Raw genomic sequence first — 26,722 nt, 5'->3', positions numbered from 1 at the left:
GTGGTGTTCACAATCCTCTTGCAATAGGACAAGCTGGATGGCAAAACAAGTGCTAGTAATATCCCAAAAGTAATAGGAATGAAAAAATAACTTTTAACCATGCCAAAGGAGTTGAAGAGAAAAGTCTTGAATGAGAAAAAGGGGCTCAATACTGGCTTTACTAGCAGAGGGATACAGTGACTGTCATGTCGCCTCCATCCTTAAAATTTCTAAGACGGCAGTCCATTACAGCAAAGTCAAGCAGCAGACATTGGGGACAACAAAGCTACAGACCGGTAGAGGGCGAAAATGACTCTACAATGACCAGGATGACCGTCATCTTATTCGAATGTCACTCAGCAACCGCAGGATGACATCAAGTGACCTACAAAAGGAATGGCAAATGGCAGCTGGGGTGAAGTACACGGCAAGAACAGTTGCTAACAGGCTCCTAGAGGCAGGGCTCAAGTCATGCAAAGCTAGAAAAAAGCCTTTCATCAATGAGAAGCAAAGGAGAGCCAGACTGAAGTTTTGCAAAGACCATAAGGATTGGACCATATAGGACTGGTGTAAGATGATCTCTGTTGAGTCTAATTTTCAGCTTTGCCCAACACTTGGTCTAATGGTTAGACGGAGACCTGGAGAGGCATACAAGCCACAGTGTCTTGCATCCACTGTGAAATTTGGTGGAGGGTCGGTGATGATCTGGGGATGCTTCAGCAAGGCTGGAATTGGGCAGCTTAATCTTTGTGAAGGACATATGAATCAAGCCGCATACAAGGTTATCCTGGAAAAACGGTTGATTCCTTCTCCTCAGGTAATGTTCTCCATCTCTGAGGACTGTTTTTTTCCAGCAGAACAATGCGCCATGCTGCACAGCTAGACCCATAAATGTGTGGATGAAGGACCACCACATCAAATCCCTGTCATGGCCAGACTTGAACCCCATTGAAAACCTCTGGAATGTAATCAAGAGATAGATGGATAGTCACAAGCCATCAAACAAAGAAAAACTACTGTGAGAATCATGTGGGAATAGTGGATGAGGGCAGGTATATCTCGCCCAGATTCCTTTCCTATGTGGCCTAGTCTGGTCAGTATCGCACCTGCCTGCTAATGAATAATGGGAGGTGGATATAAAAGGATGCCAGGTGGTTGTGTGAGTGTCTCAGCCTGGGAACACAGAGAGCCTGTCTGTGTGAGAGACACAAGTGAGTGGAAGCAGTGCCCACTGCAACTGTGGTTTGGCTGGACGGGAGAAGCCCGCCAGTTGGTAGGTTGTCCATTGTTTAGTTAGTGCCGGACAGGCAAGGATTTGTTTTATGTTTTATTTCCTTTTGCATTGCTTTCACCGTTAATAAACCTGACCCAGGGTCAGTTACACCCGAATCCCAGCTATGCGCCTGAGTTTCATGCTGAATGCACGTGACCTTTGACCCCAGCAGAAGCGATCCCGGAGTGTTTTATCACATTGTGGTGGAGAACGCGGGCATCACGTTGCAAGCATGAGCATGTAGGACGTGGTGAAAGCGCTGGTACAGTCCACCGCCGTCCAGCAAGAAGCTAATCGGGTGATGATGGCCCAGCTGAAGGAGTTGGTGGACATGACCGTTACCGATCGATCGCTTCTCCAGCAGGTGGCGCAGCGCTTGGCAAGCTTACCTGAGGTTAACCTGGAAGCCGAGTCGAGAGTGATTCACGTGAGTCGGTACTGGCAGAAGATGACGACAGAAGATGACGTCGAGGCATACCTGACTACGTTTGAACGGACGGCGTTGCGAGAAAAATGGCCGAAGGCAAGATGGGCCGGCCTGATTGCCCCGTTTCTTTCCGGTGAGGCCCAAAAGGCTTATTATGACTTAGAGCCTGAAGCTGCGCAGGACTTTGACAAACTGAAAGCCGAGATCTTGGCCCGGCTGGGAGTGACGACCGCTGTCCGTGCACAGAGAGTGCATCAATGGACTTATCAGCCGGATAAACCACCGCGGTCACAGATGTTCGACCTGATCCACGTGACGAAGAAGTGGCTACAACCCGAGGTGCTGACATCGCCAGAGATAATCCAGAGAGTCGTCATGGACAAGTACCTGAGAGCTCTACCGCCAGCCCTGAGGAAGTGGGTAAGCCATGGAAATCCTACAACGGCAGATCAACTGGTGGATCTGGTTGAACATTACTCCGTGGCGGAAGGACTCCGAGACGACGCTACCCCACCTCGTTCTTCATCATCTCCACGTGGAACCGGTAAGACTGTTCCAGGGAGTAGGGGAGATGGAAAAATCCCTAAGACAGTGGGGGAGGAAAACGGGACTGCCCGCACTGCGAGGCCGAGAGTAACGAACTATGGTCTAAGCAAGGGGCCCGTTAGGTGTTTCCGCTGCCAAGAGATGGGACATATTGCTGCGAACTGTCCGGTCACTACTGAACCCATGCAGTGCGACGTCACAGACTCTAAAAACCGCATGTCTATGGTTGCACGGGTAGTGAGTGTGAATGCCGGTCAAAAGGATGTGGAAAAACACTTGTGTGATTTAACTGTCGATGGCAAAAATGTGGTGGCATTGTTAGACTCGGGAAGTGTGGTGACTCTGGTGAAGGCCAGTCTGGTGTCAGCCCCGACTGGACCATCAGACAAATTTTCTGTAACGTGTGTGCATGGAGACACCTGTTCGTACCTCACCACGGTCATATGCATTACAACTTCCTATGGGTCTGTGCAACATAAAGTGGGACTCGTCCCGGCGTTATTGCATGATGTTATCCTGGGCCGGGATTTTCCCCATTTCTGGCAATTGTGGGAGAATCAGTTGATGCCTTCGGGTAATGGTGTACATGATTCTTCTCCCAGGGCGCGTGTGGGTCCCGAACCCCGGGAAGAGGTCTCCCCGGAAGACTCGGGGGAAGAGTCTGCGGGAAATGACCTGCAGTTCCCGTTTTCAGTCATGGCGGGTGATACGGAGGAGACCGGGGAAGAAGAGGAGGCTGACAGCCGTCCACCTCCCCGTTTGCCGGATTTAGAAGTTCAGAAAGATGACTTCCAAAGCGAGCAAATAAAGGATCCTACCCTTTCTCAGGCTAGGACAAAATGTAAAAGTGATAAATGGGGTACTCGTAGAACCTGGCTCTAGGCTGGCATATCCTTACATGGTTCTGGAGAATGAATCAGATAGAGAAAGAGGGGGAAGATACGGTGCAACTATTAGTCGTGCCAAAACCCTACCGGCGGCAGGTGCTGGACCTGGCCCACGGACATGTGATGGGAGGTTACCTGGGAGTCCAGAAAACAACCGAAAGGATATTACACTGTTTTGTTTGGCCAGGCATGCATCACGATATCCGTGTATATTGTGAGTCTTGTCCTGACTGCCAAGCCTCTGCACCTAAGCCCCGGTTCTGTAGCCCTTTGGTACCCCTACCTATTATTGAAGTCCCGTTTGAGAGGATTGGGATGTATTTAGTTGGGCCCCTTCCACGGTCTGCACGTGGACACCAACATATCCTGGTCATCTTGGATTATGCCACTCGTTACCCGGAGGCCATCCCTTTGCGTAACACGGCCACCAAGACGATTGCCAAGGAACTGGTGCATGTGTTTAGTCGGGTCGGTATACCAAAACAGATACTCACCGACCAGGGGACCCCCTTTATGTCCAGGGTAATGATGGAGCTCTGCCGATTGTTACAAATCCAACCGTTACGCACATCCGTGTATCACCCTCAAACAGACGGGTTGGTCGAACGGTTCAATAAACCTCTGAAGCAGATGCTGAGAAAGGTGATAGACAAGGATGGGAAGAACTGGGACTATTTACTTCCATATTTGCTTTTTGCCATCAGGGAAGTACCCCAGTCTTCCACGGGATTCTCGCCTTTCGAGTTATTGTACGCCCGACGTCCTCGCGGACTGTTAGGCTACTTTCACACATCAGGTTTTCGGCGTCAGGCGCGATCCGGCGTCGTGCCGGAACGCCGGATCCGGCAAATGTTTAGTAAAACCGGATGTGACGGATCCGGTTTTCTACCGGATCCGTCTTTTTCTTGACAGACAAAACAGGATTGACCCTTGTGGCCTTCCGAACGGGATTGGCTACTGGAAAACTATATATAGAGTGTTCCTACAGCCCTTCTTTGACAGGTTGTCGAGGAGAAAGTGCAGGTTGGAGAGAAGAGCAAGTTACTGGCGAAGATGGATGTTGTCATTGGAAATATTTTGAAGAATTTGGCGGATTTTATAGCGGAGGCGAATCGTTTGAGGGTGATTGTTCTGGAGAAGGAGAGAGCGAGACAGCAGCGCATCAGGCATCGTAGACGACGTTTGTGGATCCACCCCATCACAGCCAAGAGAATGACGCGTGGGGTCTATTCTACACTCTGCATGGACCTTCGACGAAACCCGGATAAATTTTTTGGATATGTTAGGATGAAAATGGAGAATTTTGATTACTTGGTGGAGCGCATTGCACACCTCATAAGAAAAGCGGACACCTATTGCCGCTTCTCTGTTTCACCCGCAGAGCGTCTGATGGTGACTTTAAGGTAAGCCACATTTATTGGATGTGATCGCATCAGAGCACACTTTCACTGCAATCTTGTTGGTGGTAGTTTGTATCTCCAAGTGTTATAGCTCAGTTTTGGTATGTAATGCTGTGATTTAAAACTAATTTATTGTTTTTTAATTCCCCACAGATTTCTTGCAACTGGAGAATCCCTTTCGTCACTGCATTTCCAGTACAGACTCGGGATTTCCACCATATCTGGAATTGTGAAGTACACATGCCGTGCACTGTGGGACTCCTTAGCTGAAGAGTTTTTACCAGAGCCCACAACAGAGAGGTGGATTGAAATTGCTGACAAGTTTCAACAGATATGTCAGTTTCCCAACTGCTTGGGCGCTGTGGATGGGAAACATATCCGCATTGTAAAGCCAGCTGGATCGGGATCAGAATATTTCAATTACAAGAAATATTTTTCAATTGTCCTCATGGCCATCGCTGACGCGGAATACAAATTTATTGCGGTTGATATTGGGGCCTATGGCCGCTCCAATGACTCTCAAGTTTTCAAACTGTCTGCCATGGGGCGTAAACTGTATGGAAACACCTTCCAGTTCCCACCACCTAGACCGCTGCCGCAAACATCTGGTCCACCTATGCCATTTGTCTGTGTAGGGGATGAAGCCTTCCAGCTGTCAGAACACCTTTTGAAACCGTACTCTAGCAGAGGATTGACAAGACCAAAACGCATTTTTAATTACCGCCTCACAAGAGCAAGAAGAATGGTTGAATGTACCTTTGGTATTCTGACAGCCAAATGGCGGGTCCTATTGACTGCGATCAATCTCAAGACAGAAACTGTGGACGAGGTGATCAAAGCGTGCGTGGTACTCCACAATTTTGTTATCTGCAAGGAACCCATTTCCATTGAGGACACCTCTGAAGAAACCACCTTGCAAGATTACCATGACATTACCACTAGAAGTTCTGTGACGGTTTCAGTAATGAGGGACAATTTTGCACTATACTTTGTCACCTCAAGGCAGAGTACACTGGCAGGATGACAGAGTGTGAAAGATTTGTGCCCTAACCAAACTTGTGTACCTTCTGTACCAACAGTATATACCTTTGCCAACCAAAGTTGGCTATCTTGTCATGGTCTCTATTTTTAGCTTTAGGCCACAGGTGTGTACCTGGTTGTGTTTTGGTGTGTACCTGGTTGTGTTTTATGCAAAGTATTTCACCTTTTAACAAAAGTTGTGTACATTGTTAGGAAATCACCAACAATAAACACAACTTTTTAGGTGAAATACTTTGCTTCAAACACGACCAGGAACACAACTGTGGCAAAAAGCTAAAATTTACCCACAGTTATATACCTAGTTTTGAATACCATTTCACCTTTTAAATACCCTGTATTTAACCTTTTTCGCCACAGAAAGAAATGACAGACAACCAGTGTAAAATAATTTAACTTTTATTGAAAAATGTTTTTTTTAGTAAACTTTTTTAAAATTTTAATAAACTTGTTTAATAAAGCTTTGAAACCATAAAACTGGTCATTTTTATTTAAATACACACATTATAAATCTGTGTAGTGTGTGGTGGAAATACTGCTGGAGGGGCTGCGGGACACTTCGACACTGGGAGTGTGGAGAGAGGACTGGGATCGTGGTGGGGAAGGAACAGTTAGAGGTGAAGGTGTGGAAAAAACTACAGAATGGGTGGACATGTGGGAAGCAGAAGAGGTGGTGGAGTGGAGGGTTGGGCAGGGACTGTAGGAGCAGATGATGTTGATGGCAAGTTGTATGGGGAAGGAGTTTGGTACGGGGCAGGTTGCTGGAAGTGGGGAGATGTCTGGTACGGGGCAGGTTGCTGGAAGTGGGGAGATGTCTGGTACGGGGCAGGTTGCTGGAAGTGGGGAGATGTCTGGTACTGGGGAGGTTGCTGGTACTGGGGAGTTTGCAGGTACTGGGGAGGTTGCTGGTACTGGGGAGGTTGCTGGTACTGGGGAGGTTGCTGGTGCTGGGGAGGTTGCTGGTACTGGGGAGGTTGCTGGTGCTGGGGAGGTTGCTGGTGCTGGGGAGGTGGATGGTATGTAATAGGAGGGGGAGGATGGAAAGTGGCTGGAGGGGGTGTAGATGTAATAGGAGGGGGAGGATGGAAAGTGGCTGGAGGGGGTGTAGATGTAATAGGAGGGGGAGGATGGAAAGTGGCTGGAGGGGGTGCAGGTGGAGGAACTACTGTGGTGGGAGGAGGAGGTTGGGAGGTAACTTGCTGGAGAGCAGCGTGGCATGAATGCATTACATGCATCTGCTGGGCAGGAGAGAGCGTTTCCATGCGCTCCACAACAGACCTGAAAAAGGTGTGGTTTGGCGAAGATCTTGCTTCTGAATGCATGGTTTGCAGAAGTGTCTTCACCTCCAGAATGCTGGATTTGATCTGCTGATAGCCTGCGGAGATTTGCTCTGACAAGACTTTTAGACAGTTCTGGAAAGATGCATTCAGATGCAAGAACTCTGGCGCATAAGTCTTTTCCTGACCCCTCTGCCGCTGCCGCCCAGTACCCGCAGGTGTACTAGAGGTGGCAGGGGCAGAAGGGTGGGGTAAAGGGAAAGCGATCTCCTCACCAGCAGCTTCATGTAATGTAGGCGGCCACGATGCTCCTGTGCTGGTGGATGGGACAGATGGGTCGAATGTGTGGGAAGGCTGGGAAGGTGCAGATGTACCGGGGCGGTCGAAGTGTCCCTCGGTGCCGGTCTCCTCAGGGATCGCCTCAGAAGGGTCCAATCGTGCAGGCTCCCGAGTGCTGCTCACCGTGCTGTGGAATAAAGAGAAAAAAAAACAATTAAAATAGTGACATGGTATGGCCCTGGCTGAAAAAAAAAAGTTACATCTAAACATTTTTTTGTCACATGTGGTGTGTAATATTTACCTTCTGGTGAGCATTGTCTCCCAGAGGAACGACAGGGCTCGTGCGTACTTATACTTGCTCCTGCGTCCTCCAGATCCACTCGGGGCCCGCATCTCTTTATTGAACTCCTTCTTGAAACAATCCCTCACAGACCGCCACCGCTTCACAATTCTCTCCCCTGAAACGAGAAAGGACAAAGTGGTTAGTATACAACATCAGTGTTTCCCAAACTCCAGTCCTCATGGTCCCCAGGGGTCATGTTTTCAGGATTTCCAAAGTAAATAGAAATCCTGAACACATGATCCGTGGGGACCACGAGGACTGGAGTTCGGGAAACACTGGTTTAAATCAAGCAACCGGTACTGTATATACTTACGCTCTTTAATCTGGGCCCGAGCTTCGAGGTCCTCCCAGCGGTCCACAAGGAGCGAACAGATTTCCTCCCAGAGTCGTCGGGTAACGATCAGGTCAGCGTGGCGGCGGTCAGCCATATTCCAGAGCGGCTCCCTTTCTCTGACGAGATCGATGAGGCGGTCCACATCAATCCCTCCATCCTCACCGTCAGAGTCGGGAGCACGCTGTGAAGGCTGTTAAAGAAAAAGACAAAAATAACATAATTAGCCTCCACAAAAGAAATGAAATAAAAAGTGCAAAAAAAACAAAGCAAAAATATTTATACTTACACGCTGGTGACCGCCGCGTTGCTGTCGCCGACGACCCTGGGAGGCACTGCGAGGACCTCTTGGCCGAGCACCAGATTGGGAAGACTAGAGAAGAAAACAAAAAATGTTATGTCTTTGGATGTAGGCATTTGTTTGCTGTGTGTGGTCTGCAGAACATTGTTTTCTATGTGTTGTGTGTAGTGTGATGTTGTGTTTCTGCGTTTGATGCAAAAAACTTACCAATTGTGAGCCCACTCCAAGTGTCTGTCCACCCCTTCCTTCTTCTTCTGGGAGCTCCTCTTCATCTTGTGATTCCTGTTTTGAAATAAAAGGCAATGAATACACATATATTACAGAGATGATGGATTTTGGAAATAAAAACTTACCGTCAAACGCTGACGATGCGAGGGAGGGCTCCCAGAAGATGTGCTGTCTTCCTCATGGCCAGACTCCATGGCTGTGGGTGGTGTTTCTTCTGCTGCCATTGCTGCTGCTGCTGCATCTATTGGGCTCCTGTTGAATAAAGAGAAACAAAGGGCCAATGAATATCTTGATATTCCATAGCCCTAGTTTGGAGGAATGGGGTATTTGATAATTACCGTCTCTCATCTGCTGCTGGACTCCCCTCCCGTTGTTCAGCATGCTGCTCCATTTGGGGTGGTGCTGATGGTGCTGCTGCTGCAGATGTCTGCTGCCTTCTCCTGCTCCTGGTTCTTGGCTTGGGTGACATGTTGGGTGTGGCTGAGGGTCCCATTGTCTTGCTTTTATATATGTCCTGTGGGCAGAGCTACTGAGCATGCTCAGACCAAAGAAACCGGATCCGGCCGTCGCCGCATCCGGCGCATTGCGGCGCTCATGGGCTTTCATTGTATGAAAAAGCCGGACACGCCGGATGCGGCGTGTCCGGCTTTTTCGCCGGAGACAAAAAACGTTACAGTAGCCGTTTTTTCCAGACGCCGGATCGCGTCACATTGCCGGATCCGGCGAAAATCGGATGAAACGCATGGCCATCCGGCTCGATCCGGCTCTAATGCAAGTCAATGGGGGGGAAACCGGATCCGGCATTGCATTTCGCCGGATCCGGTTTTAGTCAAAAGCGCCGGATCGCGCCTGACGCCGAAAACCTGATGTGTGAAAGAGGCCTTAGACGTTGCAAAAGAAACCTGGGAGGGTCAGGTCACTCCGTTTAAAACAGTGATAGATCACGTCACACAAATGCAGGACCGTATTGCGGCTGTTATGCCTATCGTCAAAGAGCACATGATGCAGGCTCAAGGAGCCCAAAAAAGAATCTATGATAGGGGCGCCAAGATCCGTACGTTTGCACCCGGAGATAGGGTGTTGATCCTGGTCCCCACGGTGGACAGTAAGTTCCTGGCAAAGTGGCAGGGCCCCTTTGAGATCAAGGAAAGAGTTGGTGAAGTAAACTACAAAGTATACCAGGCAGGTAAACGGAAACCTGAACAGATTTATCATGTAAATCTGATAAAGCCCTGGAAGGATCGGTCTGCCTTGTCAGCGGAGCTGGCCCGTCCTGTCTGCTCGCATACCGTACCGGAGGTACGGGTTGCAGAGACTCTCTCGGAGCGGCAAAAGACTGAGGTCAGGCAGTTTCTACTTCACAACCAAAAGTTTTTCTCAGAAAAACCCGGGCAGACTACGCTAATAAAACATGACATCGTAACGGAACCTGGTGTCACAGTTCACGTAAAGCCCTACCGAATCCCGGAAGCGCGCCGTGAAGCCGTTTCCCGAGAAGTGAAGGCAATGTTAGAGTTAGGTGTCATTGAGGAATCGCACAGTGCTTGGTCCAGCCCGATTGTGCTAATTCCTAAACCGGACGGCACCATCCGGTTCTGCAATGACTTCAGGAAACTGAATGCGGTCTCAAAATTTGATGCCTACCCCATGCCCCGGGTCGACGAGTTAATAGATCGGTTAGGAAAAGCCCGGTGTATTACGACCCTAGACCTAACAAAGGGGTATTGGCAGATCCCTCTGATGGAGGTTGCCAGAGAAAAGACAGCATTTGCTACCCCAGAAGGTCTATTTCAGTATGTGTATATGCCGTTTGGACTGCACGGAGCACCGGCGACCTTCCAGAGACTGATGGATCGAGTCCTGAGGCCACATAGGCAGTACGCTTCGGCCTATTTGGACGACATTGTCATTTACAGCTTGGACTGGGAGACTCATCTCCAGAAAGTACAAGCTGTGATTGACGACCTGTGGGAGGCAGGTCTAACCGCGAACCCCAAGAAATGTCACATCGGGCTAGAAGAAGCCCGGTATTTGGGGTATGTAATTGGGAGAGGTGTTGTTAAACCCCAGGTTGATAAGATTCAGACAGTTCAGGACTGGCCACAACCTGTCAACAAGAAGCAGGTGCAAGCCTTCCTGGGGATCGCCGGTTATTATCGCCGGTTCATACCCAATTTTGCAGCCATCGCTACCCCCCTGACGGATCTTACAAAAGGGAAAGACTCCGTCATGATTAAATGGAGTTTAGCGGCTGAAGAAGCCTTCCATAGCCTAAAACGGGCACTTTGCTCTCAGCCCATACTGGTGACTCCGGACTTCCGCAGTGAGTTTGTGGTACAAACGGATGCCTCTGATACCGGTATCGGGGCCGTACTCTCACAAGTGAGGGACGGAGTGAAACACCCAGTCCTCTATCTCAGCAGGAAGCTGAATAAACACGAGCAAAGATATGCAGTCGTAGAAAAAGAGTGCCTCGCCATTAAGTGGGCTCTAGAGGCCCTCAAATATTACCTGGTGGGCCGAAAGTTCAGGCTGATCACTGACCATGCCCCTCTCAAGTGGATGCACTTGAACAAGGAACGGAATAGCCGGGTGACCCGGTGGTTCCTTGCCCTGCAGGCCTACACTTTTACGGTGGAGCACCGCCCAGGGGTACAGATGGGAAATGCAGATGCCCTGTCCCGAGTGCACTGTTTGGTGGGTGTCATTGCTCGACCGGAGTGGTCTGAGCAGAAGGGGGGGATATGTGAGAATCATGTGGGAATAGTGGATGAGGGCAGGTATATCTCGCCCAGATTCCTTTCCTATGTGGCCTAGTCTGGTCAGTATCGCACCTGCCTGCTAATGAATAATGGGAGGTGGATATAAAAGGATGCCATGTGGTTGTGTGAGTGTCTCAGCCTGGGAACACAGAGAGCCTGTCTGTGTGAGAGACACACGTGAGTGAAAGCAGTGCCCACTGCAACTGTGGTTTGGCTGGACGGGAGAAGCCCGCCAGTTGGTAGTTAGGTTGTCCATTGTTTAGTTAGTGCCAGACAGGCAAGGATTTGTTTTATGTTTTATTTCCTTTTGCATTGCTTTCACCGTTAATAAACCTGACCCAGGGTCAGTTACACCCGAATCCCAGCTCTGCGCCTGAGTTTCATGCTGAATGCACGTGACCTTTGACCCCAGCAGAGGCGATCCCGGAGTGTTTTATCACACTACTTAAACTTTTGTACCAGGAGTGGCATAAGGTCACCCAAAAGCAGTATGAAAGACTGGTGAAAAGCATGCCAAGACGCATGAAAGCTGTGAATAAAAGTCATAGTTATTCCACAAAATATTGATTTCTGAACTCTTCCTGAGTTAAAACATTAGTATTGTTGTTTCAAAATGATTACGAACTTGTTTTCTTAGCATTATTTGAGGTCTGCAATCACTGTATTTTTTGTAATTTTGACCATTTCTCATTTTCTGAAAATAAATACAAAATTTAGTGCTTGGAAATTCGAAGACATGGTGTCACTAGTTTATAGAATAAAAGAGCAATTTCCATTTTACTCAAAAATATACCTATAAAGAGAAAAATCAGACAAACTGAGAATTTTGCAGTGGTCTCTTAATTTTTGTCAGAGTTGTATATGTAATGAGAGCGATATTTAACAACGCTGATTGAATTCTACTAAAACATGTCTCCTTCTTTTCTCCCCTCTGTGTTCTCATAACAGATGTTCCATTTAAGACTTGTTCACAGAATGAAACATTTAGCATTTCAATCAACAAAAAGACATTTTGCGCAGGAGAAGCCAGTGCTCACACTCTTTACAAAGGTATGTACATGTGGGTTTTATGGGTCTGTCAGATTAACTGGTGATGTGATGAAACCTTTTGAGATATTCTCATTCGAATCAATGTCATTCTTTTGAAAAAAAAATAGCATTCTTTTGCAAACTTTTCCTACAAAGAAACAGCAAAAAATGCATGTGTGTCCAAACAACTTACAGGGCTTCAGCTAAATTTCTGCAGTCACTTTATGCCAGATCCTGACAGTATTGCCTGCTTGATTGGTTGTCATGTGATCGCTAATATGTGATTCGCATACGGGTCGGTCACATGCCAACTAGCAACTTTTCCTGATCTTCATAGTGTCAAGCCACAATTGCTCGAGCAGGCAACAGAACAAAATTCTGTGCATATTGCCAGGACCTGGCAAGCCTCAGACACATTGTCGCATAAAAAATGTAAATGAAGGGAAACTTAAAAGGCATCTTTTTCCCAGATTTTAGGAAATGGCTTTACTGTATGGTAAACAGCACATCTTGTGAGGATCTGCGGTTACATTGACATTTTTATCAGTTTTAGCATGTGATTTGTTTTGCAATCAGAATGAAATGTCAGAAATAAACTATAAATGTTATATGTTTCACATTTCTTGGTTCTTGTCAACTTTTAAAAACATTTTATTTTTAAGTCTAGAAGCATTTCTTCTAATAGTAGCATTGGCAGTAATATTGTGTATCTGGAGAGCTGTCAGAGGCATCCAATGTACCGTCTAGTTGCTTAGAACAAGAGAAATGCCCAAAAGACTTTAGGAGGAATAGCACTGAGATAAGGATACTTTGGATGACAGCAGCTTTTCTGTTCTTAACCCCTTGTATCCTTATTTTGGATGTGACTGGCTGTAGGATAGGCCAGGGATAACTTTGTCCACTTTGAGTAAAAAAAAAAGTCAAAAATGTCATGTGAGTAGAGAGGAATGAATAAGGTGCATCGTAGGATTGGGTGTGACACTATTGCACATAAATAACTATTTTTTTTTTTATAATAGACCTGGTTACATACCTGAATTTGTAATTCCTGTATGAGAAACTTTTCACGTGATAGAAACGTAGTGATTTTCATCAGTGGTGTGTGGTGATTGCAGGTACGCAGGATGCAGTGACGAGTCGCGAGACAGTTAGGTGCTTTCTATATTAACGTTTATAAGACCAACTTTCCTCAGTCCCGGCCTGATCACCAAAAGGAGTAACACGGGTTGCCCTCGCAGGGGGTTCTATACAAGCACACACAAACGGGTAGAACACGACTACTTCCGGCAACAGCCGGTCACTATAGGGCCGCGGTATGGCCGACTACGGGTCCTTAAGAATAAAGTCAACTTAGCTGTCCAGATGTCTCTCGCCGTCCGGGTTGGTGGTCTTTCAGCATAGTAGTTGCTGGGCCCAGTTGCTGAGGCGATGACGAAGACTTTGCGCACTCCGGCGCGCTGATGACACTGGAGCCCCACAGCCTCCGGCGTAGTCCTTGGACGGTTGGGCCGCAGCCCCTGACCTGGGGCAAGCGGCAGCGATGTATGGTGGCAAATGTCAGGCCACCTGCGCAGCTTACGGCTGCGACGGGGAGTCCGCGGTCAGCAGAGGCCCGGCCCCTGCTGCGGATCGGAGCGGGACAGTAGCGGCCTCCGGTGGTACTGTACTTGCCGCGGCCACTGGTAAGAACAGGGCGGCTGCAGGTGGCGGGAAACAGGCCGCAGCCGCGGGCTGAGGGGAGGCAGCAGCGGCCGCGGGTTGAACTGGGGCTGCAGTGGCCGGGGGCTGGAGTGGGGCGGCAACAGCCGCGAATAACCGCGGGCAGGCCGCAGCCGCGGGCTGGAAGAAGGCGGCGGTCGATGCGGGGCAGCGGTTCTCGGACGGTCATCTCGGCACCATCCCACTGATGTCCAGGGGAAGTATCCCTCCTGTCTCTCGCCTCCTTTCTGGCTGTGGTGAGTCGCTCTGGCTCTCAGTCGCTCCCACGATCTCCTGCTCCTTCTGTGTCGCTCTGCTGACTCGTCGTCCCAGGAATTCCCCTCCTCCTTTATATTGGTCCCTCCCCCAGCCCATCTGTCTGTCACAACGGTCCGTCCCCGTACTCTGTCCCCCAGAAAGTTTCCCCCAGAACCCAGGTGACAGTCCCTGTTGTGAGTTCATTTTCCCCTTCACTACTGAGGCCCGAGGAACTCCCTCTTCTGGTAAAGAAAGGTAGTGAGCCTGATTATCAAACACCTGAGCCTGATGATGATGACTGGCTGAGTGGAGTTACTGACTGGATATAAGGCTGCCGACGCCCTTCTGCCCTGCGGGTGATTTCTCTGTGGGATCCTTGGAGACCAGTCTGAATTCCTGCTCTTCTAAAGCTAAGTTTTCTGCTCGGCTTTTTGCATTTGTGCTTTGACTTTGTTTTGCTTTGTTTTCTGGATTTCTGCCATTCCCTGCTGGGGTGTGCTGAATTCCTTTAGCTCTGTCTTCTGAAAATACCTGAGTGCTGATTTAGTTTTTGAAGCCTAGCTGCTTCAGGGTCTTTTTCCATATCAGCTTGTTGGCTTATGTCTTTGATAGGGTTTTGGCAGATTGCAGACAGCAGCCTTCCTGTCCTTTCCTATCTAGGTAGTTTTGGGCCCCGTCTTTGCTCAGTCTATCTTTCTGTCTGTGTTAGTATTTTCATCTTGCTTCACCGTCATTATATGTTGGGGGCTGCCTATTGCTTTGGGGTCTGCTCTGGGGCAGTTTAGAATTCCCCTTTCTTTCTTTAGGCCTATGTATTTCTCCGGCTTTTGGCAGATTGCAGACAGCAACCTTCCTTTCCTGTTCTGTTTAGTTAGCTTGGGCCCCATCGTTTGCTCAGCCTATCTTTCTATCTGTGTGAGTGTTTTTTCATCTTGCTTCACCGTCATTATATGTTGGGGGCTGCCTTTTACTTTGGGGTCTGCTCTGGGGCAGTTTAGATTTCCTTTTCTGTCTTTAGGCTATTTAGCTCTCCGGCTGTGATCGAGGGGTCTAGGGCATCGTAGGAACCCCCCACGGCTACTGCTAGTTGTGTTGATAGGTTCAGGGGTCTGCAATCTGATAGTTGCCAACTTCTCTGGTTTTCTGGACGTAGCTTCTATTTTTGTGTCTGCCTCCTACGGTAACTCAATCATAACAGGTCCCCTTGGTTCCGACCCGGACACTCGACGGGGACCCTCTCTCCCACACTCCCCCACCCTGTATGCTCACCAGTCCTCGGGCGAGGGCTTTAGTAGACTCGAGTTAGTCTTTGAAGACGACAGTTCTTGTCGCCATACGAACTGGTCCTGTTCGTAACGTTCAGAGGGTTTGCCAGCTGTTGACCGCTCGGAGCGTCTAAGTTCGACCGGGGTGGAGCTTTCTGGGGTGGTGGGTTGGTCGATTCTGGCAGGCTATAATAAAGTAACTTGGCACTCAACTGAATGATCCTTTTTGAAAATAAGTTTTTATTGTGGCAGTCACAAAGGACGTTTCGGCCTACAATTGGCCTTCGTCAGTCTCCCGACTGCTGCAGATGATGAAGTTAAAAGTGGAGAATTATATAAGATCCTATTACAAGGCAGTGATTTTGGAGGTTACTGCAATGACCAACTGTCTATAACACGTGTAGTGCTCTGGTGAATCCGGAAGAAATTGGAACAGGCAATGGAGCTTAAGTCTCTAGGGGCTTTATGCCTGTAAGAGTTTATGCCTGGTGGGTATGGGTTAATATCTTTTGATACTTGAACCAATTAATGTTAGGGAAAAATAAATTTCTTATAATCCTAAGAGGTTAATGCCTGAGACGCTTTAACAGTCTTGTATCAGTAGATCAGGTTACATGAACACGTGCAGGTGTAGTGCCTAGGCGTATGGACCTGGACACAGTATCCGCTGCTAGCCCTGGACCCTTCATCATCTGCAGCAGTCGGGAGACTGACGAAGGCCAATTGTAGGCCGAAACGTCCTTTGTGACTGCCACAATAAAAACTTATTTTCAAAAAGGATCATTCAGTTGAGTGCCAAGTTACTTTATTATTCACTTGGGTCTGGGTAACCTACTTGTGCACCTTGTAGTAGTGCCACGCTATACTTTACACGATTCTGGCAGGCTAACTGGGTCCGCTGCAATGTCATTACTTGGAGAGCCCGCGGATGTGGCTGGGAAGTCCTCTTCGTCATCCAGGTCCCAGACCGTTGACGGGGGGTCGGAGACCTGAGTGATCGGCTCGGGTCGCATGGGATCAGTGGACGCACAGGGGCACAACATATTTTGGTGCACAGTACGAGTGAGAGGTGCACCATCTCTTTCCGATTGTATTTCATACACAGGCCCGTCGGGGCATATCCGGCGCAACACTCGGTATGGGTTCTCCTCCCACCGTGGTTCTAACTTGTTTTGGGGGCGTTGATCTAGTACGAGTACCCGATCCCCAGCCTGGAAGTCAATTGGTGGGGGCAGCGCTCCCCCCGGGTGTTCTAGATCCTGGAGCTTTGTATGGACGATTCAGTGGAGGGTCTGCAGCAGGTGTCGGTGGTTTTGGACCCACGAGGATACTCCGGTCCAGGGTAGAGGTTCCTCCGGGTTTAACTCCACTTCCGTGATTCCTTTGCCTTCCCGTCCAAACAGCAATGAGTAGGGGGTATAGCCATGCACCCGGTTATTATATACCCACACCAGCTCAGGGACGTATTCAGGCCAGCGGGCCTTTCGGTCGCTCTCCAGTGTACGCAGCATTTGGATTAGTGTCCGATTAAATCGTTCGCAGGCTCCGTTTCCCTGCGGGTGGTATGGTGTCCGAGACTTATCGATACCGTAGAGATGATGTAGTTCTTCCATGACTCTTCCTAGGAAGCACGCTCCTTGGTCCGAATGTATTCATTGCGGGCAGCCGTACATTTGGATAAAGTTTTTACAAATCGCGTAGGCGGCTGACTCTGCTGTCTGGTCTCGAGTGGGGGTGACCACGGCGAACTTGGTGAAATGGTCCGCCATAACGAGAAAATGTTCATACCCCTGATAGGCAGGACCTATGGTCAGATAGTCCACCGTAAGAAGCTCCAGAGGGGCTGATGTTACAATAGTTTGCATCGGGGCTCGTTGCGCAGGGGGTTTAGCGAGCTTGCATGGGCGGCAGGTTCGACAAACTTCTACAGCAGCGTGCAAGCGTGGGTGGTACGCTATCTGCTGCAACCATTGTAAAGTCTATTGAGCCCCAAAAAGAGCCCCCTTCTCATGGGCTTCCCGGGCCAGTTGGTTGAGATGGGCTCCAGGCACGATCACCTGCCATATCGTAGCTGACGTGGTTCGTGACATGGCTTTTCGATATAAAAGTTCCTTTTTGATGACTAGTTTTTCCCACTGGCGCAACATCAGCAACATTTCTTGGGTCAAAGTCTGTCTCTGTGAGCCCGTGGGCAATTTACTGGTGGCCACCCATTGGCGTAGGAGTCCAACTTTTGTATATTCCTGTTGCTGCTGAATCCATTTGTCGCGGGGCTGTTCCAGCATCCCTCCTAGGAGTCCCGGATGAGGCGCTTCTTGCGTGTTGACTGTAAGTGCGGCAGTGGTGAGGGCGAATGGCGTCTCGTCTGCTTCTAATTCGTCGTCTCGACTTCTTCCTGGGGTGGTGTGTCGGATTCTGGAGAGTGCGTTGGCGTGCACGTTTTCAGCTCCTCGTTTGTAGATGATCTTATAATTGAATTTGGCCATCCAAGCCACCCACTGCTGCTCTAGGGCCCCCAGTTTGGCATTCTCCAAATGGGCTAACGGGTTGTTATAGGTCCACACTACTACTTCAGAGCCCGCCAGGTACTCTGCGAATCACTCCATCATTGCCCACACTACCGCGAGGAGCTCGATCTTAAAGGAGCTGTAATTGTCCGTGTTGCGTTCTGAGTCGTGCAGCGACCGGCTACCATAGGCGATCACTTTCTCCCGGCCGTCCTGCACCTGTGACAACACAGCTCCTAATCCCTGGAGGCTCCCGTCGGTATGCAGGATGAACGGTTGCGAGAAATCCGCATATGCCAATATCGGGGCTTCCGAGAGAGCAGCTTTGAGATCTTGAAACACATCCTCTTGCGGTTGCTGACACTGGATCTTCCGTCCATTCGCCCCGGCGGGAGCCCCCTTCAGCAGGTCTTGCAGAGCTCGAGCTCGGCGTGCAAAATTCTTCACGAACTGACGGTAGTAGCCGGCCAACCCCAAGAAGGCCCGCACGCCCTTCACCGTCTCGGGGGTAGGCCACCCCTGGATAGCAGCGACCTTTTCCATGGATGGTCGGACACCCTCTGCCGAGACGGTATGCCCCAGGTATTCAATATGGGTGCGGAACAGGTGGCATTTCTGGGGCTTTACCTTTAACCCGTACTTTTGCAGCCAGCCGAGCACCTGCCCCAACCGCTTCAGGTGGTCCTCGAACGTGGCGGAATAGATGAGAATATCGTCCAGGTATATCAACGTGGCTTCAAAGTTGAGGTCTCCCAGACACCGCTGAAAAGTTCCTGGGGCGTTGGCCAGCCCAAACGGCATCCGATTGAACTCGAACAGTCCCATGGGAAGGATGAATGCCGTCTTGACCCTGTCTTCCTCCGACATCGGCACTTGCCTGTACCCACTGGCCAGGTCAAGGGTTGAAAAGTATGTCGCGTTCCCCAGGGCGGACAGAGACTCCTCTATGCTGGGCAGTGGATACGAATCTTTGATAGTGCAGGCGTTCAACTTCCGATAATCCACGCAAAAACGCAAACTGCCATCTTTTTTCCGAACCTGGACAATAGGGGCCGCCCAAGGGCTTTGGCCTTCTTGTATGACCCCCTTCTGGAGCATTTGTGCTAACTGAGTTTTCATTACCTGGTATAGCTGCGGTGGTATTTGCCGATATCGCTCCCGGATGGGGGCCGCTCCTGCCATGGGGATCCCATGCGTGATGGCCGTGGTACATCCGAAGTCGTCCTCGTGGCTGGCGAAGACACTGTAAAATTGTCCAAGAAGTGTCTCTACTTGGAGAAGCTGGGCTGGCGTTAGGCCAGAAAGTTCAGCCCGCATTCTCTCCAGGATGACTCGACCTTTCTCCTGGGTCGAGGATACGGCAGTCTGTTGGGTTTGTACCGTTACTGCCCAAGGATCTTCGGGCTGCACCTTCAACTGGACCGCGGGGTCCGGCAGCATCTCCTCCAAAGGCTTCACTAGTTTGGCCATTTCAGCCCGGGGCTTCAGGGCGATATCTTGGTCTTCCAGGTTGACACAATGCACCAGGACGGTCCCCTCCCACACCGTGGCCAGGGAGCGGGCTACCAGTATGCCAGGGTGCAGGCGCTCCGAGTAACATGGTTCCACCTGCATTTCCACGCCCTCCAGTGGCATCGGGGCACGGATCGGCAGAGCTACCACCGTCTGCCCTGGAGGAAGCATGAGCGGGGGGGCCGCTGGCACGATGACCTTGCCCAGCGCCTCACCCTCCTGGCACTCCTGGAGCACTCGCACCTCCCACACCAACCACTGGTAGACCTGCCCTTGGGCCGTGCGAGAACCCCAGTGGCTCAGAGTCTCTTGTGTGGGTTCGTTGAGGAGGTTGCCGAACTCTTGTATGTTCATACCCAGAATAACCGGATGATTGCTGTTTGTGTCTCCCTGGGTCAGGACCACTCCCCGGCGGCCGAGTGATTTGCCACTTATCAAAATCTGCATCCAGGCTACTCCGACGACAGGAACTGGTAGCTGGTTGGCGGCTACCAACTTTATCACTGTCCCCCACTGAGGTCTCACTGCTTCGGGAAAATGCTGCCAAAAATAAGTTTCTGGCATGGTCATAACCTGCGATCCCGTGTCCACTAGGCATCGCACGGCACGCCCCTCGATCTCTGCCCATACCACTGGGCAACGCGCGATCAGGTCTTTGTGACTTCCTCCACCCTGTGTGATGGGCTCCAGCTCCGAGCGGCATCTCCACGGCTCAGGGTCCTCTGCTCTTCTTGACCAGCAGGGCAAGTTTCCCCTGGAACGTGGGCACTCTCGGGCGGAGCGTCCCAATTCTCCACAATCGTAACAGGCGAATGGTCGTGGGGACCGACTTGGGTGGGGGCCGCGATGGTTCATGCCCCCTTTACTCGGCCCTGGCCGACTCCTTGTGGCCGCTTTCTTTGCTTTGGCCAGTTCACCTTTAATACTCTGTATCTCTCGCTTCACCTCTTGTACCTAGTGGGGTTCGCTCAGGGCACTTACGGATGCTTCGATACTCCGAGCCATCCCCACGGGGACCATCACCGCTTGCTCCTGTTCCCGAACCCATGCCTCCTTCCCTATCTCTGAAAAGGTCAGATGTGGGTCCACTCGCACCTGCTCTCGCAAAGCCTGTCTTGTCAAGGTGTCTCGTAACCCGGTCACTAACCGGTCACGTAATGTTACGTCCACGGTCCCCACGCCGACTCCATCCTTCCTTTCAATGGCTAAAAATAGTTCCTGCAAAACATTCATATACTGGGTCACTGTTTCCCCCTCTTTCTGCATGCGTCCAACATCTGGGTTCTCAGTTCCCCCACATCGGTCGGGTCCCCATAGGTCTCTTCTAAGATCTGTAACACCCTGACGAAGGTGTTTCGCTGCCCCCGGGGCCTCAACATTACGGTATCCGGGGCTTCCCCGTCCAACGCCATCAGGGCCATTTCTGCCTCTAAGTCAGGGGTAAGCGGATGCATCCTGAATAACCCACGCATTCTCTCCGTCCAATTCCACAGCATAGTATTGCTGCTGGAAAACCTGGGTAGATTGCTTAGCATAGCTCCCACAGAAATGCTGGGCCGGGGGCCCCGTTGTCCGCGCTCGGATTCTGCATCCCTGCATCCTGCCGACTATGCCAAATGTGGTGGTTGCAGGTATGCAGGATGCAGTGACGAGTCGCGAGACAGTTAGGTTCTTTCTATATTAACGTTTATAAGACCAGAGGGAACTTTCCTCAGTCCCGGCCTGATCACCAAAAGGGGTAACACGGGTTGCCCTCGCAGGAGGTTCTATACAAGCACACACAAACGGGTAGAACATGACTACTTCCGGCAACAGCCGGTCACTATAGAGCCGCGATATGGCCGACTACAGGTCCTTAATTATAAAGTCAACTTAGCTGTCCAGACATCCCTCGCCGTCCAGGTTGGTGGTCTTTCGGCATAGTAGTTGCTGGGCCCAGTTGCTGAGGCGATGACGAAGACTTCGCGCACTCCGGCGCGCTGATGACACTGGAGCCCCACAGGCTCCGGCGTAGTCCTTGGACGGTTGGGCCGCAGCCCCTGACCTGGGGCAAGCGGCAGCGATGTATGGTGGCGAATGACAGGCCACCTGCGCAGCTAACGGCAGTGACGGGGAGTCCGCGGTCAGCAGACGACCGGCCCCTGCTGCGGACCGGAGCGGGACAGTGGCGGCCGCCGGCGGTACTGTACTTGCCGCGGCCACTGGTAAGAACAGGGAGGCTACAGGTGGCGGGAAACAGGCCGCAGCGGTGAGCTGGAGCGAGGCCGCGGGTGACCGCGGGTAGGCCGCAGCCGCGGGCTGAGGGGAGGCGGCAGCGGCCACGGGTTGAACTGGAGCGGGGCGGCAACGGCCGCGAATGACCGCAGCGGCGGGCTGGAAGAAGGCGGTGGCAGCCACTGGTCGACGCGGGGCAGCGGTTCTCGGACGGTCGTCTCGGCGCCGTCCCACTGATGTCCAGGGGAAGTATCCTTCCTGTCTCTGGCCTCCTTTCTGGCTCTGGTGAGTCGCCTCGGCTCTCAGTCGCTCCCACGATCTCCTGCTCCTTCTGTGTCGTTCTGCTGACTCATCGTCCCGGGAATTCCCTTCTTCCTTTATACTGGTCCCTCCCCCAGCCCATCTGTCTGTCACAACGGTCCGTCCCCGAACTCTGTCCCCCGGAAAGTTTCCCCCGGAACCCAGGTGACGGTCCCCTTGGTTCCGACCCGGACACTCGACGGGGACCCTCTCTCCCACAGGTGGACTGGTGCAAATATACCCCCATTGCTAAAATGTAGCAGCATAAAGCTATTAGAGATGCCGATCTGTAAGTGACCTGTTACCAATAAAATCGGCCTTTTCCAAAGAATGAGACATATACAAAGTGAAATGGCTAACTTACAGCAGGATTAATTACCCCCTCGTCATACCATTATTGTATACCTCCAGACCTTAACCACAGAGGTACTGGAGGACAGTTCTTACACAGCTGCAGTTTCCTTGGCCTTCTTAGGGACTTCGGTAAAGTTCTTCAGCAGAGATCTCCAGTCCCTGATGTCTCTTTTTCAGTAGACCCAGCAGTTGCTATGATGACACTTCTTTCTTCTGGTGCCAGAATTTGAGGGGGTCAGTGAGCAATGGCACTGCATTTGGTCCTTTCAGTGTGCTGCTGCCTGCTTCTACAAAATTATCAGTGCAATATTTTTAAATTCAATGTGTCATCAGAAAAATAACCTGTTTAAACCAGAATTTTACGTTAAATATGTCTGGTAAAAACATTTTTACACTGACCTTTAGGCTATGTGCACACATATGCAGAAAATTCCTGACTGAAAACTGGACTCCTTCCCAGAAAACGCGCATTTTTTCCGCGCGTTTTCTGCGCAAAAAACACACTTTTTTATGCGTTTTTTTCCAGAGCGTCCCCAGTCTCATAGAAAATAGCTAGAAATGCGGATTTTTCATGAAATTAATGAGCATGCTGCGTTTTTTACCGCGATGCGTTTTTTTGTGGAAAAAAACTCAATATGCACAAAGTGTAGAATTCATTAAAATTAATGGGATGCTTCTTTTAAGCATTTTTTAAGCGTTTTATTTGGTAAAAACGCTTAAACGCTTACGTGTGCAGATACCCTTAGACTTAGTTATAGACTCAAACATTCTGTTTTTTTTTTGTTTGTTTTTTTTTTCTGGAAAGCCACATGGACATTAGTAGCAATAGACTGACCCTACGCAGTTGTGTTGAAGTATGTAATGAGCATGATTATAAGGATTGTCCACTTGTACTCACATCTGGTTCCGGCATCGTTCCAGCGGTTTCTGCACTGTCTCACAATTCAATCGTCATCTCCACTTTTGGACAAATCGCTTACATCTAGAGGAAACATATGTGGTAGGTCCCAAGGTGGGGAGAGTGAAGTGGCCACTGAGTAGTTGCTGGGCCTGCGTGATGTCACACTGTTACCTGATCACCAGGAGAAACCATGCTGGCACCAGGTTGAGAAGGGATTGTCCGAGTAGTGGACATCCTCTTGAAGTCAAAGGTTGTTCTACAATGAGTGGGAAGACATGAGCTGAGGTATCGCCTATTATAAATTGAATTGTGGATTTTGTGTTATCTACTAAACAAAGGGGTGTTACTACTGTGTGATCCGGTCTCTGATTATAATGAGACTACCGAAAACTTTGGTACAGGACATTTAATTAAGAAAATATATAGAATTTTGTTTAACTCTGTTTTGCTTTATGCGGTTGTGTGTCCAATCTGGTTCTTTTAGTTCATAGTTCTAAAGAACATGAAGTGTGAGCTAGTATATGGCCAAGTAGCCAGTGTGAAAATTATTATTGGACAACTGAATATTTTCTCTATATCATATTTTTTATGCATATTTTCCAACTCCAAGCTGTATAAACTTGAATGCTTATTAGATGAAACATAAGTGTATGGTATTTTTTAGCCATATACTCCATCAGTACACAAATATCAATACCCTTTATCAAGGTTTACAGAATTATTAGGTAGCCTGTGTTCCTCAGGTAAAAAAGATTTAACTGACTCTGAAAAGTCCAACATTGTTAAAAGTCTTATAGAGGGATGCAGCATTCTTGAAATTGCGAACATATTGGGGCATGATCACAGATCATCAAAAGTTTTTATTGCAAATAAGTCCACTGATTGATTAGCCAGTAATGGGCTTAAAGACGAAAGAATAATGACACTGCCCCTTCCTCACCTCACTTAAACCCTAGTAACAACTTGTGAACACTTCTTAATAAATGGAAGATTTATAGTGAATAAAATCAAAATTTGACCTTTTCTTACTTTTGACTCTGCAAAAACTCTTACTGTTTCTTTTATTCATTCTCGTCTCAACTATTGTAACTCTCTTCTAATCGGTCTCCCTCTTACCAAACTCTCCCCCCCTCCAATCTGTCCTGAATGCTGCAGCCAGGATCATATTCCTCACCAATCATCACACCGATGCTACTACCTTGTCCCAGTCATTACACTGGCTACCCATCCACTCCAGAATCCAGTACAAACTTATTATCCTCACCCAGAAAGCACTCCATGGCTCAGCACCACCCTACATCTCCTCCCTCGTCTGTCTACCACCCTACCCGTGTCCTCTGTTCTGCTAAAAACCTGAGGTAAGCATCCTAATCAGAACCTCCCACTCCCATCTCCAAGACTATACACATGCTGCGCCAATTCTTTGGAATGCACTTCCCAGGTCAATTCGATTAGTCCCCAATCCCTACAATTTTAAGCATGCCCTGAAAACGCATTTATTCAGAATGGCCTACCGTCTCAACACATTAACCTAACTATCCCTGTGTAGCACAGTCAAAAGTTTTACCATAACCAGGTTCCCCGCATCATACTCCCACATGCTTTATGCATCTATTAGCCCTCTGTGTCTGTACTGTTATACACTTAACATTATGGCTGGTCCAAATAATCAGGGCAATTGTTACCACCAACCTTTCTTGTCTACCTTTTTTCCTCATAGATTGTAAGCTTGCTAGCAGGGTCCTCATTCCTCTTGGTATCTATTATGATCTTTGTGATTATTGTTATGCTGTAATCTCTATCGTCTGTACAAGTCCCCTCTGTAATGTAAAGTGCTGCGGAATATGTCGGCGCTATATAGAAATAAAATTTATTATTATTAGGTGCCACCTGCAGGTCATTGTGTCTTTCTGCAGGTTTATGAAAATTAATGTTTAAACTGTATTTAGTGATAAAATCGTGAATGTGTGGTTTGATTGGCTCTTTTCTTGCTGAAGGGAGCAAGTTTACCTTTCAAATGGTGTATCATTTGTGTGTGTGGCGAAGTAATCAGCGAAAAAACAGTACATGTTTACAAATGTGTTTGCATATGTGACTCACCATTTGTGTGTGTGGGGCGAAGTACCGTATATACTCGGGTATATGCCGACCCGTGTATAAGCCGACCCCCCCCCTAATTTTGCCACAAAAAACTGGGAAAACTTATTGACTCGTGTATAAGCCGAGGGTGGAATCCATAGACTATGCCTCCATATGCTGCTCCATAGAATATGCCCCCATATGCTGCTCCATAGATTATGCCCCCAAATGCTGCTCCACGGATTATGCCCCCATATGCTTCTCCATAGTTTATGCCCCCCATATGCTGCCCTATATGCTGCAAAAGAACCCGCCATACTCACCTCTACTGGGTCCATCGCCGCTTTCTGCCGCTTCTTGTGTCAGTGACTGTTCAGCCAGCAGAGGGGCGGCGTGCACTAACCATGTCACCGCGCCCCCTGCTTCCTAAACGTCACTGACACAGGATGCAGCAGAGACAGCGGTGAGCAGCGATGGACCGGGGGACAGGTAAATATCACTATACTCACCCATCCTGCCGCGGTCTCTGCAGCTTCGCTTCTCCACTGTCTTCCTTCCTGTCATCAGCGGTCACGTGGTACCGCTCATTACACTCATGAACATGCGCATATTCAGGACAGGTAAGTATGATATCTGACACCCCCACTCCCCCTCCCCTGCCGACCCCAAGGTATATGACCCGTGTATAAGCCGAGAGGGGGACTTTCAGCCCAAAAAAATGGGCTGAAAATCTGGGGTTATACACGAGTATATACGGTAATCACTGAAAAAGCAGTGCATGTATACAAATGTGTTTGCATATGTAACTCACCTGCAGTGAAGTGTGCAATCCTCCAATGTGCCTGAAATAGGCTGGGCAAACACTTGAGAAGCTGGAAAGACCCCAAGGCAAATGTTTGAATTTGTTTGTGATGTCTGTAAGCATCTTTGTGGTAGTGTGCTTTGGGGTAGTGTGCTTCCGCCTACAGGTAATTTGACCTTTTTAATGGTGTATCATTTATGTGGGTTGAGTATGAATGGAGCAATAGGCAGTGCATGTTTACAAATGTGTTTGCATATGTGCCTCACCTGCAGTGAGTGTGCAATCCTCCAATTTGGCTAAAATAGGCTGGGCAAGTTGAAAAGCCCCCAAGGCAAATATTTGGATTTGTTTGTGATGTCTGTAAGCAGCTTTGTGGTAGTGTGCTTTGGGGTACTGTGGTGCCACCTGCAGGTCATTTTTCCTTACTGCAGTTTTATGAAAATTAATGTTTAAACTGTATTTTGTGATCAAATCGTGGATATGTGGTTTGTTTGACTATTTTCTTGCTGAAGGGGGCAAGTTTACCTTTCAAATGGTGTATCATTTGTGTATGTGGGTGCAGTATGAACGGAGAAACAAAATAATCACCGAAAAACAGTGTTCAGAAATAATAGAATAGATTGCCGCAAATGTAAGTTTGTACATTTTCAGTTGTTTGGTTATTTTCACTTAAAAGGGAACCTGTTGTGCCCAAAACGTTATTGACCTACAGATGTGGGCTTCATTCACCAC

The 26,722-nt window shown here is 49.2% G+C and overlaps 1 protein-coding gene across 1 annotated transcript in view; it reads left to right on the top strand.

The window, feature by feature from the left end:
• CUNH5orf63 (chromosome unknown C5orf63 homolog) overlaps positions 1-26,722 on the top strand; it is a 168,644-nt gene that overhangs the window by 63,313 nt on the left and 78,609 nt on the right. Inside the window, exon 2 of the mRNA XM_073557246.1 lies at positions 12,020-12,121. Coding sequence (XP_073413347.1) covers positions 12,020-12,121 — 102 coding nt within the window. The remainder of the gene's footprint in view (positions 1-12,019; positions 12,122-26,722) is intronic.

Source organism: Dendrobates tinctorius, unplaced genomic scaffold, assembly GCF_039654945.1.
Source record: "Dendrobates tinctorius isolate UK_male_01 unplaced genomic scaffold, ASM3965494v1 ptg000003l, whole genome shotgun sequence".
Classification (NCBI taxonomy): domain Eukaryota; kingdom Metazoa; phylum Chordata; class Amphibia; order Anura; family Dendrobatidae; genus Dendrobates; species Dendrobates tinctorius.
Note: the sequence above shows the minus strand (reverse complement) of the source record. Positions and strands in the feature narration are given on the sequence as shown.